This window comes from Candoia aspera, chromosome 1 (genome assembly GCF_035149785.1).
Source record: "Candoia aspera isolate rCanAsp1 chromosome 1, rCanAsp1.hap2, whole genome shotgun sequence".
Taxonomy (NCBI): Eukaryota; Metazoa; Chordata; class Lepidosauria; order Squamata; family Boidae; genus Candoia; species Candoia aspera.
In genome coordinates, this window is record NC_086153.1 from 140,759,498 (window position 1) to 140,777,898 (window position 18,401).

Below are 18,401 nucleotides of genomic sequence, written 5' to 3' on the forward strand. Positions count from 1 at the left end.
GTCTGTTATGCAGCTGCAGGCTCCCCCGCCCTTGTCTGATCACTCCCTAGGCAGCATCTCTTCCTCCCATCTCCCAAAGTCATTCCCACATACCATTACACTTGGACAGGATACTGCTTAGCAGTGATAGCTATGCCCTTACTAAAAGAGCCCTTTTTATTATTTCTATTTATATTCCATCTTCTTTCTGTAAGGCACTCCTGGCAGCTTCCTTGGTAAGTTAGCCAAGAAGGATATGGACCACTGGAGAGAAGAGGTTATAACAAAAGTCAAGACCTTCACATACACCCTGGGTCTCTCTTAAAGAAATGCAAGAACCCTATAATCCATCCATTAAAATGGCTTTGAAATTCATTTTTCCTTTGAAATAATTCTTAAAGCAAATTCTCTTTTATCAAATTGAATGAAATTGTATCCCCTGACAGAGAAATCACATCTGAATTTATTTAGTTAAACATAGAAACATACAGCTGAGCTGCCTTTTGTCAAATGAGACACTTGGTTTATTGAGCTCAGTATTATAGACGTTGATTGCCAGCAGCTCTCCAGGGTTTTAGGCAGAGGTTTTCTGCTTTTCCTGTATCCGAAGATCCTGGTGCCTTCAACATGAAAAGCACGTGCTGTGTGATTGAGCCCTTTTCCATCCTTAAGTTTACCATTATTAACTTTTATAGTCCAACAAGTAATAACTGTTTTTACTGGGAGGGCATCTCTTGGAAACTTCAATTTCCTCAGGAGCGACTGGAAATGCTTTGCTATATATTTACTTTTTTTGTCAAATACAGGCTAATCATAGAAGGAACTCAACTCTGTTCAGCAATGGAATGGTCTTACGGATGCTGAAAACATGTTAAAATTATTGACACTCTTAGAACAAGTTGCAGAGTTTGCTGTTGCTGCCAGAAAGCTAGGGGACAGCTTCTATCTAGGTCTGCAGTTAATTGGAAAAGAGATGAATGTGAGGATGGTTATATAGTTGTTATTTGTTTTCATGCAAATAAATGAAGATGCTAGTATGTTCACTTATAGGTCCCTGCACCCATATCTTGTATGTTTGTATTATAGTGGCTGTTGGCTAGCAGCAACTAATTCAGTAGTAGTTTTAACGATTCTCTTTATTCTTTCTTTCAGTTCTCATTCCCACAAAGGAGAATTAGTTGCAGCTACCACTTTGAAATTGAATAATTAATCAAACAAGACATTTTTTTCCTTTTCTAAAATATTTCTAATGTTTTAACTGTAAACTTTAGATAGGCAAGCCATTTGGTTTGGTAGAGATTGCTGGAAGTACGGAGCTGTGTCGCTTTCTTCCTCTACGTGTTCACATGGTTCTTTGTCTTCGAGTAGAAGAGTAGTAGCACTTACCCTTCCTTTTCCTCCTCTCCTTCCTAGTCATCTTCCTACAGTATTGACAGGCTTTTGTAAATATTAGATTTAAAATATGTTATTATATTATATGATATTAATCCATATAATAATATACAGATTCCTAATTTTACAGAGCCAGGACTACATAAAGAGCCCTACTTTTACTCCTACCACAGGACGCCATGAACATGGACTTTTTAATCTTTACCATGCAATGGATGGAGCCAGCCATTTGCATGTTTTAGTTGTCAAAGAATATGAAATGGCAATATATAAAAAATACTGGCCCAATCACATCATGCTTGTTCTGCCAAGTATTTTCAACAGTGCTGGAGTGGGTAGGTACATATTGAAATAGCTACTTGTGTGAATAAAATAAGGCTGAAAACTGTAGTTGGCAGCACTGGTAGAATACTTAAAGCAGGAAGGGCAGCACTGGGGAAAATGTAACCTTGTGTGAGCCCCTTTTTTGTGACCTCCAAAAACATCCAAAGATTATGCTGCTGATTTTTATAAAGTAGCAAAAAATTGGCTCCTTTCAATGATGTAATTTCAACTTATCCTCCACTGCAGCCCTTGGCCACTGACATCAATAAATCAGTAAAGTACAGCTCTTCGCATAAACTACTCCTACTCCTTGTATAAACAGTTGATTAATTGGCGAGGGACAACTTTGATTATGTGCCATCAAATCAGTGTTGACTCTTAGCAACCACATACAGTAGATAGATTTTCTCCAGGATGATCTATCCCCGACCTTGTCCTTTAGGTCTTCCAGTGGTGTAGCCATTGCTGCTGTAATTGAATCCATCCATCTTGCTGCTGATTGTCCTCTTCTTCTCTTTCCTTCCAAGCTTTAGTTTAGAGTGGCCAATAACAAATGAAGCCAAACACTTTTTATTTGTAGGCTTGCTGGCCAAGATAGTATAACACACTGAATGAAAAAATATTATAAATATTGGTTTTTTTTAATTATGACCTTGAATGATTTTATGACTTAAGTTGTAATTTATCCTGCACTACATGCAGAAGACTATTACGAGCTTTGGTTATTTTACAAATGTAGTCATTTGTAGCAGATCCCATCAATTTATCTGCTACAAGTCAGATGAACAAACATCTAAACATGAAGAAAATTTTGATGGTGGGAGAAAAATCTTTTCTTATAGCCAAAGACATTGAGATAAAAGTGAAATTCCCACTTTTCCTTACCGACATCTCACTTTGTTTCTTTGGTTTGGTTGCAGGAGCTGCTCACTTTCTAATAAAAGAACTCTCTTACCATAATTTGGAGCTGGAACGAAACCGGCAAGAAGAGCTTGGCATTAAGCCTCAAGATATCTGGCCTTTCATTGTCATCTCTGATGACTCCTGTGTGATGTGGAACGCTGTTGAAATTGATTGTTCTGGCGACAGAAAAAGGTAAATGGCTGCTTCTTGAGGGCGGCAAAGACTTTTTTTTAAACTCGTCTGATTTGAAACTACTTTCTGACCTCTTGCAGTGAATACACATGGACAGAAAAGAATATTTCTTTAAAGCAAATTCTTCAGCACATTGAATCAACTCCCAGTGTCACCCACTATGCCTTGATTGGGATGAGGAAGTGGTCCAGTAAAACTAGGTGTGGAGATATCAAGGAGCCATTCTCATGTTGCCATGTACATGATTTCATCCTGCTGAATGTGGACCTGACCCAGAATGTCCAATATAACCAGAATAGGTGAGCCAAGTCTTTTTTTATATAGAACTTTATTAATTTTCAAAGTATAGTTAAAATACAAAATATAGAATACAGAAGAGTACAGAACTAAAGGAAAAAGAGAAACGATAAAAGCGCAGAATTAGATAGAAAACAGAGAAGGAAAATGACTTCTGACCTTCTCCAACACAGATATAAATGCATATTATACAAATGTAATCTCTTGCCATTAATTAAACCTTAGTAACATCATGTGTATAAAATCAAACCATTTAATCATCAAAACCTTGTTTTTTTCAGACACAAGCAAATAATCCGAAAGTGTTTTCCAAATAGAAAGAAATCCAGACATGGTATTTTCTCTTATCAGCGCTGTTAATTTCGCCATTTGAGCCAATTCCATTAATTTCGCCACCCATTCCTCCACTGTAGGGATTTGTGGGTCTTTCCATCTTTGTGCATATAAAAGTCTTGCTGCTGTTATCATGTATAAAAGGAAGGTCCCATGTTGTTTCTCGAGCTGTTTCTCCATCAATCCCAAGAGAAACAGTTCTGGTTTCTTCTGTAAGGCCACTTTAAAAATCTTTTGAATATTAAAGCATATTTGATCCCCAAATGTTTTTGGTCTTCTCACAAGTCCACTAAAGATGATAAAAAGTTCCTTCACCAAGAGAACATTTCCAACAAACATTTGTTACCCCGTTATACATTTTTGACAACTTATTGGGAGTTAAATACCAACAATACATTGTTTTGTAAAAATTCTCTTTTAAATTGTAATTCAAAGTAAATTTCAAATATTTATTCTACATATTCTCCCATTGCTCCAACATAATATTGTAGGTGAGCCAAGTCTGATTAAGGGACTTAATCAACCAACCAAATTAATTGACCAAATTAATTTTTCCAACCAGGTGCCATATTGATTTGTTGGGATTACAGTTTCTAGCATTTGCAGCCAGTCGTGATGGCTGGGCAATTCTAAGGGCAGTTTTAACACATCCAGAGGACAACAGATTGGAAGAAACTGAGTTATATTGTGATAGCTCATTCCATTATGCTTACTGCTTCCAAATGATGATGATGATTCTGTATTTTAGGATTCTTCTTTATTTTAGTGTCAAATCATATATGGTACTAAAGACATCTTTGTTTATGATATGCATTCTTAAAGAAATAAAAATAACAAGTCATAGAAAAACTGAAAAAAATCAATTAGCACATTCCTTCCTTGCTGTGACCTGCTAAAAAGAGCTCTATTGAAACAGCAGTTTGGATTTCTAAGAAATTGTGCAAACCATTTAATATCATGACTGGTTTTTTCCTTAGACTTATACCTGTGATGTCAGACCATCACTTCCCTTTGACAAATGTTAATTTCATGCTTTCTAAAACAGATCCAGTTATCCTTTGTGCAAATGTCTGGCCCATATTTCTAGTGTATTCAAAGGGGGATTCTATCCAAATTTGAGGAATCTGCACTATTCCTTAAGTGCTGAACCTCCTGCTTTTCCCAACAGATTTGTGTGTGATGATGTGGATTTCAATCTACGCGCCCACAGTGCCGGCTTGAGGATCTGCCGGTTCAATCGATTTAGTGTCATGAAGAAACAAATAGCAGTGGGTGGGCAAAGGTCCTTTCATATCAAATCAAAGGTGAGACTTCAGGAACAGAGCTGCCTACTAACTACACATAGATACGTTCAGTAGATTCTGAGGTTAAGCAGTGAGATGATCTAGTTTGAGTTCTGATTTTAGGATCAGGTTGGGCCTCCAAAACTACTTGATATTTGTCCTTGAATTGTTATTTACTGGAGGTGGGTTAAGACATGGGATCATAGAAAAAAGCATGCTATCAAAACGGCCACTCGGTATCAAGTTCTTGTTCCTCTTTCTGCATAATTTAGTCAAATTAACCTTCCTTTTTTCCCATTCCTGTTAACAACCAATTGTATTAAGTGAGGGTGATAACATAATGAGAAATTTAACACTGAGTCTATGAACCTGAAGGGAAAGTCTTAGAAGTTACAAAGGCCTGCTTCTTTCAGAGAAAAATGCCACCCTGATCACGTTGGGAATCAAGTATTTCAAGTAGTCTATCAGTCCTCAGAAAAATTGTGGGAAAAGCGTCCCTTGTTTTTTGTAGAAGTTTAAATAACAAAAGTGGTTCTGCTAATTCTACATTCTTCCAGAAATATGCTATTGACATAATGTGCAAGGACATGAAAGACTGACTTGGGTAAGTGCTTAGTTCTCTCAAAGCAATGGAATTCAAACAATATAAGAATATTTGAGAGGGAGCTTAGAAACAGTTCATGATAAAGATTCATGTGTCATGTTCACTGATTCAATGTAGTTTATACATCGTAACATTTCCCATGCCATGGCGCTGAAGCGCGTTTCTGTTTGGGAGGGAGCTGCTGTGAGACCTTGTACCAAGCTCTGTATGTGAAATCAGTACAATGGAATGTGTTTGGGTTATGTTATCTGTTCAAGGCCTTTTCCCGCAGACCATCAGAAACCGTTAGGAGCACCTGGGATTGTGAACTTGAGAAGATTCTACAGGGGGAGGGATTTCATTTGCACCGAGGGTTTTTAGTTTGAATTTGGTGCGCTTTCATCATTCTCAGCTTTCTCTGTGATTCTGCATACTATTCTTTAATAAATCAGATATCTTTGAATTCCTGTTCATGAGTCTGATGGTGTTTTAGAATAGGCAACCATTACATCATGACAGTAAACTGTGTGAACCAAGAATTCTTTATTTTCATTTCATTTCATGCCTCTTTGAAAGAGGGGGGTGGTTCCACTGGTTCTGAAAGAGGTGTTGGTATGGCCTTTCTTCAAAACACCAGCCAATCTGGACAGTTTTCATCAAGTCTCCAACCTTCCCTTTGTAGGGAAGGTTGTTAAGAAGGTGGTTGGCCTCCAGCTTCAGAGGGCCCTGGAAGAGGCAGATTATCTGGGCCCTTTCCAGTCAGGATTCAGAGTTGGGTAAAATACTGAAATGGCTTTAGTCATGTTTGTTGATGACCTGTGGTGAGGTCCGGATGGGGATGAGGCATCCATCCTGGCTCTCCTTGGCGGTCTTCAATACCATCAACCATGATATCCTTCTGGACTGGCTGAGGGTTCTGGGAGTGGGTGGCACTGTTTTGCAATTGTTCCTCTCCTCTGAGGCCAGTTCCAGTCTGTTTTGGTGGGAGGGGAACAGTCAAGCCCTAGGCCCCTGCCTTGTGGGCTCAAACCTCTCCATCCTCCTTTTCAATATCTACATGAAGCTGCTGGATGAGATCAGTTGTTGCTATGGGTGAGCTATCATCAATATGCTGATGATACGTAGTTGTACATCTCTGCTCCCCAGCTGTCCAAGCAAAGCAGTCGAGATTCTGTCCCAGTGTCTGGAGACTGGGAGGGTCTTGATGGGGAAGAACAGGTTGCAGTTCAACCTGCCAAGACTGAGTAGTTATGGGTTCTGAGTTCCCCAGATTTGGAAACTGGAGTTTTTCCATCTTTTGTTCTGGAAGAGTTGCATTGCCCCATTCAGACTTAGTGCACAATCTGGGGATCCTCCTGGACTCACAGCTCCTGCTCGACTAGCTAATTGTTGTATGCCACTGAGAGCCACACTGTTTGAGCTGGGCAGCCCTATAAATCTGTTAAAGGGTGCCTGCACTTTGGAACACCACACCCTTGAGATCAAATTGGCCTCAACCCTGAAAGACTTTTGTAAAGCTTTGGAGACCTAGATGGGCTCCAGGGCCTGGAGGCCAGAAGGTTAGATGGCCTGTTGAGAGGTTTTGTTATTGGTTTGGTTTGGTTTATCCTCAATGGTTTGACCATTGTAGGTTTTTATTCTTTGCTAATACTGTTTTTTATTGAGTCGCATTTGTGAGATGGGTGGCCACAAAAATTGATAAATAAATAAATGTCACCTTTGGAAAGATTTTTGTGTTTATTTTGGAAGTGAGCAGTCAAAAGGCCCAGAGAAGCACAATAATGTCAATGTGTCAGAGTGACATCTAAGCTCTCAACATGCTTCTGAATATGTGTGTATGTTTCTATGTGTGTGTGTGTGCATGCTTAGACACATACCCTCAAACCTGTGAGACATCCAAATTTCTTTTCCCCCCTCTATCAGTTATATTATTGTACTGTTGTATATGATTTTTGTTCAGTTACATGTATTTTAACTTTATTTCAAAAGGAAATTCAGTGATAAAAAAGTTAATCACTATCACAGTCATTATCTTCTTTTCAGGTGTCAGATAATTTAATTAGTATTGGTCCAGCTCAATATATATGTGCCCCCGACAGCAAGCATACGTTCTTGGCGGCTCCTGCTCAGTTGTTGCTTGAAAGGTATCTCCAGTATCACAGCCATCGCTTCTTCCCTCTTTCACTGAAGAATTATAGCCACCCAGTGCTATCTGTGGATTGTTACCTTAATTTGGGACCACAGGTAATCAACTTAATTAATAAATAAGTGTGTGTGCGCGTGCATGCCCTTCAAAGGATGCTGGACCACAACTCCCAGCATTTCTCCTCATTGCTCATACTGCCTCTGGGATTGTAATTTAGCAACACTTGGAGGGCTATAGGCTACGTGCTGATGTGGAATCTGGGAAGTAGACTCTACCTGCTTCTTATTATCTGAGCTATCACTTTCTTTCTCTATTTATTTATCAAATTTATATCCTGCCATAGTCACAAAAGCATGTTGGCAGCTCACAAAGATAAGCAAACACCATAACAACACATAACATCTTATAAATACAATTCCCACCCCACACTCCCAAACAATACATGCTGTTGGGCCCCCAAAGCCTTCTGGAAATGCCCTGTTTTCAGTGTTTTCCAGAAGGCAGATAATGGTGGAGACAAATAAACTTCCAGCAGGAGGCCATTCCAAAGGGTTGGTCCCATCACCAACCAACAATGCTTCTGCGCTTTGGGCTCCCTGACCTCCCAGAAATGGGGAACAACCAGCTGTTTTTCCTGGCATGATTGCAGTGGTTGGACATTCTCCCTTTCTTCAAAAATGCAAGTGTGCCGTGCCAAAGAGAATAGCTGAGTGGCAACACCAGTGCAGCTACTTGCTATGATGGTTTTTCCAGCTTTGCCAGAATGAGGCAGCAGCTGGATGTCTCTACAAGCATGGGGACTGATTGTGGAGCAATGTAGCTATTAGCGCCATCAGCATGTATGATGCTCAATAGGGTGCACTAGGACAGATACAAACGTTTGATGCAGAGGAAACAGTAAAATAAGAGAAAGGAAATGGTGGGGCAAAAAGGAAAAGGAGATGCTATTGTTTCAATTACACGTGATCAGGAACGGTGCCAGGCTCCTATGTGAGCCAGCCTCTGCAGTTTATTTAACTCTATCTAATGTGTTATTAAAAGGGACGCGGTGGTGCTGCGGGTTAAACCGCTGAGCTGTCAATCGGAAGGTCAGCGGTTTGAAACCGCGCGGCGGGGTGAGCTCCCGTTGCTCGTCCCAGCTCCTGCTCACCTAGCAGTTCGAAAACATGCAAGTGTGAGTAGATCAATAGGTACCGCTTCAGCAGGAAGGTAACGGTGTTCCGAGTCGTCATGCTGGCCACATGACCCGGAAGTGTCTATGACAACGCCGGCTCCAAGGCTTAGAAACGGAGATGAGCACCGCCCCCTAGAGTCGGATTTGACTGGACTTTACGTCAAGGGAAACCTTTACCTTTACTTAATGTGTTATTAAATTAAATGCGGGGAGATTTATATGGCTTCTCTTTCAAGACTATTAAGTCATGAAATGACTATATAAACCTAAGAAAAAAGAACTTACCAGTAAGCATAGCATGCCAAATTATGATCTGTAAAATTAAAAAGATAGATGTTGGCTATAGGAAAATTCTGAGAACAAGAATTTGCTACATATTTGCTATATCTGAATAAATGGATTTATCCATTTATCTACTATAAATGGTTTCATAATATCCAGTGAAATTTGAAACTGTTGCAGATGTTTCTGTGGCCATAACTGTTTAATATGGTAAATTGAATTGTCTCTGGATGGAGAGTAAACCTTTCTTGCCTTTTTGTTCCTCTTGCAAACAGATTGCAGTTTGCTATGTTAGTTCCCGACCTCATTCCCTGAATGTTAGCTGCTCTGAGATGATATTCAGTGGACTCTTGCTATATCTCTGTGATTCCTTTGTTGTAGCCAGCTTCTTGAAGAAGTTTCACTTTTTGAAAGGTAAGAGATTGCTGCTGACACGTGAAGTAACTTGACATCTTGGAGGGAGGGAGGAGGGACAAAAGCATCTGAGTCTCTGGTACCTGAGCTTTCCTGTCTTAAAAACCATTTTCATGGGAGAAAATCAATCTTCCAGGAAGAAACATCTGTTCAGTGCAGGGATAGATTGATTTCCTGGAAACAAGGAACCTGTTCTGTTTCTAAAATGGCTTTTTGACCAGTCTGATTCCCATCAAGGAAAGTAAATGTTCTATAGGGAATACTGTCATACAGTATATCCTAACTGTTCTGGTAGTCCTTTCCTTCTTCCCTCCCTCCCTCCCTCCCTCTTAAAGGTTAACCCTATTACCCCAGAAATATCTCCAAATGATCTATTGGCTTTGCTACCACCCAAAAAATCTTTCTTGTATTGGGAATTATTTTGTTTTTCTCCTCTTCTTTTTTTAATCAAGAAGTTGAATTAATATTTATCAAATAATGTAAAATAGGTTGGAACCAGGTTCCCTTAATATTATAACATATCTATGGATTGTCAATCCCTACTTCCTTGGTGTTAAAAATGTAACCTGTTTCTGACAGAGGTTTTCTTAGGGCTAAGACCATGAGCTTCCCTCAGCCCTGTTTTTCTACCCACACCTCCCAAATATTTTTCTCCTCAGTTTCACACACCTACCCCCTCCCCCAGAATATAAACTGGGAGGAGGTGCCCTGCATCATCATGCGTTGATTGACTGCTCTAACACCCACTCATCTATATTCAGCAAAGGGAGGGAGATATGAATTATTTTGCCACCTATGGAAGATGTCCTATGATGCAGCGAGGGAAAGAAGATGGGCCACTGGGACATTTTTAAGAGATTGCTTGGTGCATCTTGATTGCTAAAAGGATCATCCTTTCAGGGTTTCCCCTTTTGACTGATGTTGTGTTTTAAATCATTCCATAATTGAGAGCTGGGATTTGGGTCCAGGATGTTGTCTGTGATTTTTTTTTTAGTTCAGGGAGTTATGGAAACATAACACCAATGCTAATAACAATAATTCCCACAGGGGCCACCTTATGTGTCATTTGCCAAGACAGGAATTCCCTACGCCAAACGGTTGTCAGGCTGGAACTGGAAGATGAGTGGCAATTCCGGCTAAGAGATGAGTTTCAAACTGCCAACGCCAAAGAAGACAAACCCCTCTTCTTTTTGACAGGACGGCATATTTGATAAGACTTTATCCAACATCTTCAAGTGGCCTCTTCCAACCAAAAATAGGTTGTGAAAATGGGGCGTGGGTGGGGGCTGACATGTTCCGCTGAAGTTTCAAAAAGACCCACAACGTAGACACAAAATGTAGGCAACTCTGAAATATTTGTATTATAGTTCTATTTTATTTGACACATTTGTGTTTATACTTTCAAACTCTGTCTGTATCTTTTATAATTTAAGGTGTTTAAACTGCTCTTGCTGTATTGGGAGTGGAGTAGAATTACTGCTTGTCTAGCTGAGTTGTTTATAGGTTCTCCTTGTCTTTGTTTTGGTTGTATAAATTATAGAGATTATTTTGTCATGAAATAGTAGTGATGATATAGTTCAATTCTTAGAAGTAGATCCTCTTAACCTTTTGTTGAATTAGAAGTCACTATACAAAAATGCTACATTCTTAGTATATAATGCAGCTGATAAGTGAACAGCTATGTGAAAAGTTTTGGGTAGAGTGCTAGAGGCAAAAATGAACTGGGCAGTTGTCCCATGCAAGCCCCAATGAAGTGAATGGGAGATGTGAAGAGCATGGCAGTGCTTACCAGACTCAGCGGGAATTGCAGAAAAGAACTGTCCAAGGGATTGTGCCTTATACTATATTTCCATTATAATGAAAACGGACTTTTAGGCCTTTACCCTATTAGTAACTTCAAGCATCTTCCAGGATCACCCCTTGCCGTTGCTCAGGTGATATAAAGCCTGTCCTCATTACTGTTGTATAGGCACAAGACTGGGTGGATGATTCTAGAAGATGCCACTGTATAAGTATATATACTGAACAAGCCACTAGTGGTGATTTCCCTCATTCTAGTCTCAGAATTGTTGTCTGTTCTACATAACTTTTACAATGGAGGCGTTTATAAGACACAGAAATGCTGCCATAAGGATGTTTACTGATTCACTGAGAATATTTGAAAATGAAAACATACGAATTTTAAAATTCTAATAATCAAAAAAAAGGAGCCTGAACAAATTAATGATTAACTAAACCTGGTGATAACGCCTATAAGAACACTTCAGAAACCAGCTGGTTTTTTGCACAACCTAGGACTTTTAGGTTTGATGTGCAAATAAAAATAAAATATCAACACGTCTTAGGTGCATTGAATTTTTTGACTTCAGCGCTTTCTCCATAAAGTTATGAAAAGCTATGCCTGGATCAGACTTAAAGCCTATCTGCTTTACTGTATTGTTACTGCAGTGGTCATCCAGAAGTCTTTGGAAAGCTTGCAAGTCACTACCTTGTTTTGTGTTCTGGATAACCAAGAAAAACCAGGCTTTCTTCTTCTGGGACATTCCAAATTGTAGGTAGCCATATTGGTCCATTAGAATAAGAATGCAGAACCAGAAAAGGGTACTATCTTAATAATGGTCAAATAGCATGTCATAACATACACTGTAATAGGCTTTGAATGTCCTGGAATACTAATTCTGTTAGATGTTAAAATAGGAAAAGGAAGTGCCACCCTTATTGTTTTGGATGGTATTGAGTGCAGAACAGATAGTTCTTGGAAAACAGTGACTATTCCAACTCTGAAAATATAAAAAAAGGACAATTATTCACATCACCCTCCACTACTATAGAATATAGTATTTGCATTTTCTACATATAGAAAATGCAAATTCTTTGTAAGATAGACATGGGAAGAAAAAATTGTAGTTTTACCTTATAATAAAAGTGGGATCTATTTTAGGTGGTGCCTATCCATAGGAAGATGTAATGTACATTAGGGCTAGATAGCTATCATCCATCATCCTTCATAAAATTATGTGACTGTGCTTGTGCTCCATTGCCTTATTCAGATATCAAAGTTTGAATCTGGCTCTTTTCCTACCACAATTACCTCAGAATCACAGTCTTCATAGAATATTACCAGGGTTCTGATTCTTTTTGTAAGAATGGAAAGAGCTGTAAGAGCTGTTGTGAAAAAGGAAGTACATGCCTCTTCTCCTGATGCCCCAAAGCTGTAGTACCTGTTGGCTTTCACTTGGCTGGGGGATTTAGGATGGGCCTGTTCCTACTTTCTACTGTTTCTATAGCTATACACAAAAGAAGTGCCTTCCTTATGTATTTATTAAGAATGCTGGGGGATGTTGGCTGCTTAAAGCTCACCATAGTCAGTGAAACTTTTACTCACCTTAATCTTCTGGGAGATCACCTTTCCTCCTCAGAAGTCCAATGGGATGCTTCCACCTGAGTCTTAAACCAGACCTGGCACTCTGTCACAGCTGAAGGAGAAGTAGGCCATTCTGTTCAGAGAAAGAGGTTTGAAATACGAGCTGCTTTATACACACACACACACGTGCTTGCCTTGTACAGCTGTCACTGGGATATAGTTTGTCTGGATGTGCCTGACAAGTTTGGCTATCTGAATTTGGAACACTTTGGGATTTTTGCTTTTGAAACAAAACACAGAATGTTTTTAACATAACTTTCTCATTCTCTTAGTCTAAAATGTTCTTGAATTTTAAGACCAGTGGGTCTTAATTGGTCTTAAAATTAAGACTTAATTATAAGACCCAGAGTCCCCTTTTCGGGAGAGATGGGCGGTGATAGAAATTTGAAAAACAAACAAATAAATAAATAAAGCTCAGAAAAAGGACATGAGTACGACAGGACCCTTCTACTTGAGGCAGCACATGGTCTCTGATACAGAAAATAAGGAAGGAATAATAGGTGTATATTATATTATTGGATAATGAAATTGGTGGCCATAACTACATGGGATTATTGATTTACATGGCTTAACAATGTACTTCTCCTATCCTGAATCTTTAGATCTAATTGTAACTCCAATAATTAGGTACTTGCCAAATTAAAAAGGTAAAGGTTTCCCTTGACGTAAGGTCCAGTCGTGTCCGACTCTAGGGGGCGGTGCTCATCTCCGTTTCTAAGCCTTAGAGCCGGCGTTGTCCGTAGACACTTCCGGGTCGTGGCCAGCATGACTGAACGGAACGCCGTTACCTTCCCGCCAAAGCAGTACCTATTGATCTACTCACATTTGCATGTTTTCGAACTGCTAGGTGAGCAGGAGCTGGGACTAGCAACGGGAGCTCACCCCACCGCGCGGTTTCGAACCGCTGACCTTCCGATCGACAGCTCAGCAATTTAACCCGCAGCGCCACCGCGTCCCATTTACTTGCCAAATTAGGACAACATAATTTTGGAAGCAAGTATGAGATTAAACTATTTATCTATCAAATTTGTCACCGCCCATCTCCTCCCACCAGAGGAGGGAGGGTTTCTCTAACCCTGCAGATTTATTTCATTTGTAGCAGAAATTCAAAGCTGACCTGTACTGCTTTATCCTTTTAAGGTTTAATGAATGTGTAGGGTAAATTTTACTGAATATTATGTGGAGAATAATCCATCTTGCTTCCCTCTCTGATGAACAAACACCTTTTCTCTTCTATTGTCATCTTATCTCTAGGACCCCAACACGGCTTTGGAAGTCTTGAAGGCTTCAACAATGGAGTTCTTTGCCCTGGCAGGAAGACCTGCTCTGTGCCTGCTCACACATTGATTTAACACTCAGCTTCTACAGGTTGCTATAAATAGTAAGCGTAGTTATATAACTCAGTGGAATGATTTTGCATCCTTTACACATGGAACCACATATATCCAAAAGGATTAGTGCACCGATCTAGATTTTATTTCCCTGAGTTATAAAGAACTAGAGAGATGTGAACCAGAAGAAAATAGCAGATTTAATCAGAATTTGAAAAAAAAAAAAACAGGCCTTTCCCATTGCCAAGTTCTTTAGTTATCCTGTATCAGCATGAAATAGTCCCCATTTGCCAACTCCTTCCCTGCCTTTATTCCCAGTTACTGCAGTCATCTGACTTCCCTCCAAGGTAATGGTAACAAAGACTTAATAGATTTTACAAACTTGGAAGCTGCTCTTCATTGGTGTTGGAATACAGGTAATCTACATTTAACAATTGCAATTGGGGCTGGGTGGCAACTTTGTTGCTAAGCGACACAGTTGTTAAGTGAAACATGTGACTGTGCCAGACTTATGATGTCAGTTCCGCTGTGGTCATTAAGCAAATCACCTGTGCTTGTTGTTAAGTGCAACATCATGTGACTGCCAGCTTCTCCGTTGACTCTGCTTGTTGGAAGCCGGCTGCGAAGGTCACAAATGGTGATCATGTGACCATGGGACACTCCAACCATCATAAGTTCAAGGATCAGTCATAAAACTACTTTTTCAGTGCCATTGTAAGTTCGAGCAGTCACTAAACAGGGCAGTTGTTAACCAAGAACTACTTGTAAAGGGCAAAATACTATTTAAACACTGCACAGCCAAGGACAACTTATGGTTTTCACTCTCTTGGGTTAGGGATGAAATGAACCATCCCAAAAACACATTACATTCATGAATATAATTAAGTCAGGACTCAAAGGAGACCTGACCTTTTCCAATTTAAAGGATTCAGGTTGAAGCTGGACATGCTAATCAAGTTTTCTCTTAGCCCTGTTTGAATCAAGTAGCATCCTTTTATATTGCAAATGGGGATGTTTTCACTGGGTTAAACCAGCAGTGGGGAATTGTATCCCAGGACCAGAGGCCTCCTTCAGCAACCCCATTTGATGAACAATTCTTTTTCTGCTTGTAAGAATGTTTACAATATCAGCACTGGAATGGGGATAAAACATGGTCAGATGGTTAAAATGCTGGAAAACCTCATCCATCAAGGGACTTGGGGATGAATCACAACTAGAGGAGGGCAAACTGATGGTCCTATCTAGCTCCTTGATGGGCATCCAGTTCTTTGTTTCTTTAATTAAAATTAAACAGTCTAATTTTCTGGAACATTCCTGTAAAGAAACATGACATTGCTTGAAATTCAGATTTTTCAGTGCAAAAAGTATTAAGCATGCCATCTATACTGGCTGTGTTCTATGACTATGCCTGCAATACTGAAATTAAGGAATCTGGTCATCAGTGTTTTATTATAGGCCCACACCGATTATGCCCCATGACTTCAAGATGTACTTAGGAAATCTTGCTCAGCAGAAATGGGTAGTTTTCCCCCCCCAGTGAAATAAAATAATCCAGCTGCAACTCTTATCTTTGATAATTTGGAGAATCAAATTATTTCTTTCAGTAACAAAACCATGAGAGTTTTGTACAGTGTTAAAGAATAAACCTGTTGCAGAGAGCTACAATTGTACAACCATAAAACTGAGGTGATAGTATCATGTCTGAAACAACAACTTGTTAAACAAGAAAGCTTGTTTTGCTTCTGTTGTTACTGCTTTTAGTGGCAACCCAACCTTTGATCTGATAGATCAAACCTAGGATTGGACCTACACATTGCACAACCATAATGTTTGGTTGGTTTGGTTTCAACTGAATGCATTGTATGAACTTGGCCATTATGGTTTATAATTATTAAAATGTGTGAATGCAGTTACTCATGTAAACAATCCATGACTTACTGTGATGTGTAAACCCAGCCTACTTCATCCTTTGGTGGCTCTGTGCTATCGAAAATACATCTGGATATGCCATGCTGAACAGGGTATTTTTGCCAATTTCTACAACCAGATTCACATTACTCCCAAATGGCTTCTGCTGCCTGCTAGTCTATAATGTGCATCTTGGATGAATAATAATATTTTTTTTAAAACAATCAGAAGATCTATCATACTCTAGTAGAACTCCAGTGGTTTTAGAACAACACCACAGTTATAAACCTCTGCCTTTCACCACATCCCCTTCCTCGTCCTTAATGGAAGAGTAACTGAATTGTTCGTCCCAATGCAAAATGCTGGTAGCTATTTTTCTCTGGGCATGTAAACACCTTTTCTGGGAGGCTTATGACTTAACAGGGCTACTCAAGGAGTCAGCTGCCAAGCAAGGGGGGGTACCAGATTACGGAGCTCATGTTTCTTGTTCAGGCTAATGTTCCAAGAACATGACCCGGCTAAATTAGCAGGCAAACAGAATCGCTGGGAAATTATTTTCTCTGCATCTTTGTTGTCAATGACACATTATTTAAGGCAGGATTTTTGTTTCTGGCTGAAATTTAAATCAGCGTTAACGTCCTTGGCAGCATAACTCTCTGGCAATGGAGGAAAGGAATCTTCTCAAGATGCCATCTGAAGATACTGAGTCCCCTTGGTCTTGGGTAAGACCTCCTGGTCTAGATGTTGGAGTTAAGAGGACAGTTTGATTTTCTTTTCAGCTTGGCTTTTCATATGCAGGTTATATACTCAGAGCACAATCCTGATAATATGGATTCAGGGCAAAGCTCTCTTGAGTTGGTGCATGTTTCCAAGCAAATGGGCAAAGAAGTTTCTTTGGTTCCTTTAGTTTTCAGCCTGGGAAGAGAATGGAAATGCAGCAGAGAATGGGGAAAAGGTGCATCTTCGATGCTGCATGCAGTTTAAAAATCTATTTTTTTTTCTTTCAAATTGTTATAGGGTGCTGTTTTACTGGACAAGCCTGTCTCTTAAAAAGACATTTTCCCCATTTTAACATGGGTTAGACTGTGGAAGGACATAGCTGTGTGTGTGTGTATGGCTAGCTAAAGTCTAATTTCATACTCTGTTTTGCAGTTGTTTTACTGTATATCTAAAACACAGCAATTCCTTAAACACTGCCCTGATGTGGACCTTGCTTTCTGATAAATGTGCACTGCTGTTGCCTCACTCCTATATACAATTGTGGGGGGCTGGGGTGGGACAGACTAGTAGGATTGGATTTTTGTATGAGAAGACTTGCAAGTTTGCTTTTTGGACTCATCACAAATTTCTGGACTCATCACAACTCCCCCCCCCCCCCAGCAATTGTATATAGGAGTGAGGCAAGTCTTTTTTAGTAGTTGCTATTATTAGACCACCAGGAGACAGAAAACCTTGCTAATTGCAAGGTTTTGCAAACCTTTCAAATGTCCAACCTTCTACCACCCCCTAATATAAAGGTTTATAGGAGTGATGCAGAAATAAGGCTTACAATAGCCAAGCAAAATCTCCCTGTTCAAAAGCACCCTGATCCTTAATTCCTCCTGTACTTTTACCTGTCTGAGCCACAGTTTTCCACCAACTCTGGTTGATTAAGCCTCTGATAAATGAAGTAGGTTTTGCAAACCGAAAGTGTTTCCCAGTTCTATGCTTCTGCTGTGATTTAGAAAGGGGAAGTAGATGCATGTAGGAATATTTCTCCTCTTTGGGAAATGCTTTTTCAGTGTTCCTTCATGTGTCTGACTTGACCAGTACAATATGTGATAGACACTGAAGCTTGTTCTGTACATAGTGATGTGAATTTGACACAATATGTGTGGAATATGAATAAGGATGGCCAAGTTCTGTAATCCTCATTTTCAGTGGGTAGATAAGTGATTCAGAACAAAAATCATCTGAGTTTTCTGCTGGAGTTAATCTTGCTTAATGTTGGATGGACTTACATGTAAAGAAGAGCAATAAGGATATGCTGTGGATATAAGATTAACATTTTTCATTTTTCTGGTGTGGTAGGTAAAACAGTGATACAAGTCTCTCTGTCTGTCTGTCTAGATAAAGATATATCATAGGAACATGATTGATAGGAATGAAATGCAGGAAAAAGAAGGAGACACCTTCCAAGTACACAGGAAGAAGATATAAGTACTTCCGATAGAAGAGAATATCTGTAGCTCAGGGTTGAACTGTGGAGTCCTTGGTGCTCTCTGAACTTGGTTGGCTGCTTGCAGACGTTTCATTACCCGACTAGGTAACATCATCAGTGCTGGTGCGTGTGGGGTTTGCTCCCTGTTTATATACAGTAGTTTGCCCACCAGTGTTGGTGGGGGTGTAGTTTTCTCCTTGGCAGGTCTTTGATTAGGGTATAGTTTTCTGCCTGAT

General features: G+C 39.7%; 1 protein-coding gene across 1 annotated transcript in view; it reads left to right on the forward strand.

Annotated features, from left to right (window-relative positions):
- GREB1 (growth regulating estrogen receptor binding 1) overlaps positions 1-11,489 on the forward strand; it is a 66,827-nt gene extending 55,338 nt beyond the window's left edge. The window contains 7 exon segments of the mRNA XM_063314607.1: positions 1,502-1,706; positions 2,616-2,790; positions 2,871-3,089; positions 4,589-4,724; positions 7,330-7,530; positions 9,164-9,302; positions 10,350-11,489. Of these exon segments, the coding sequence (XP_063170677.1) occupies positions 1,502-1,706; positions 2,616-2,790; positions 2,871-3,089; positions 4,589-4,724; positions 7,330-7,530; positions 9,164-9,302; positions 10,350-10,513 (1,239 nt within the window). The 3' untranslated portion in view covers positions 10,514-11,489.
- Positions 11,490-18,401: the final 6,912 nt, after the last annotated feature.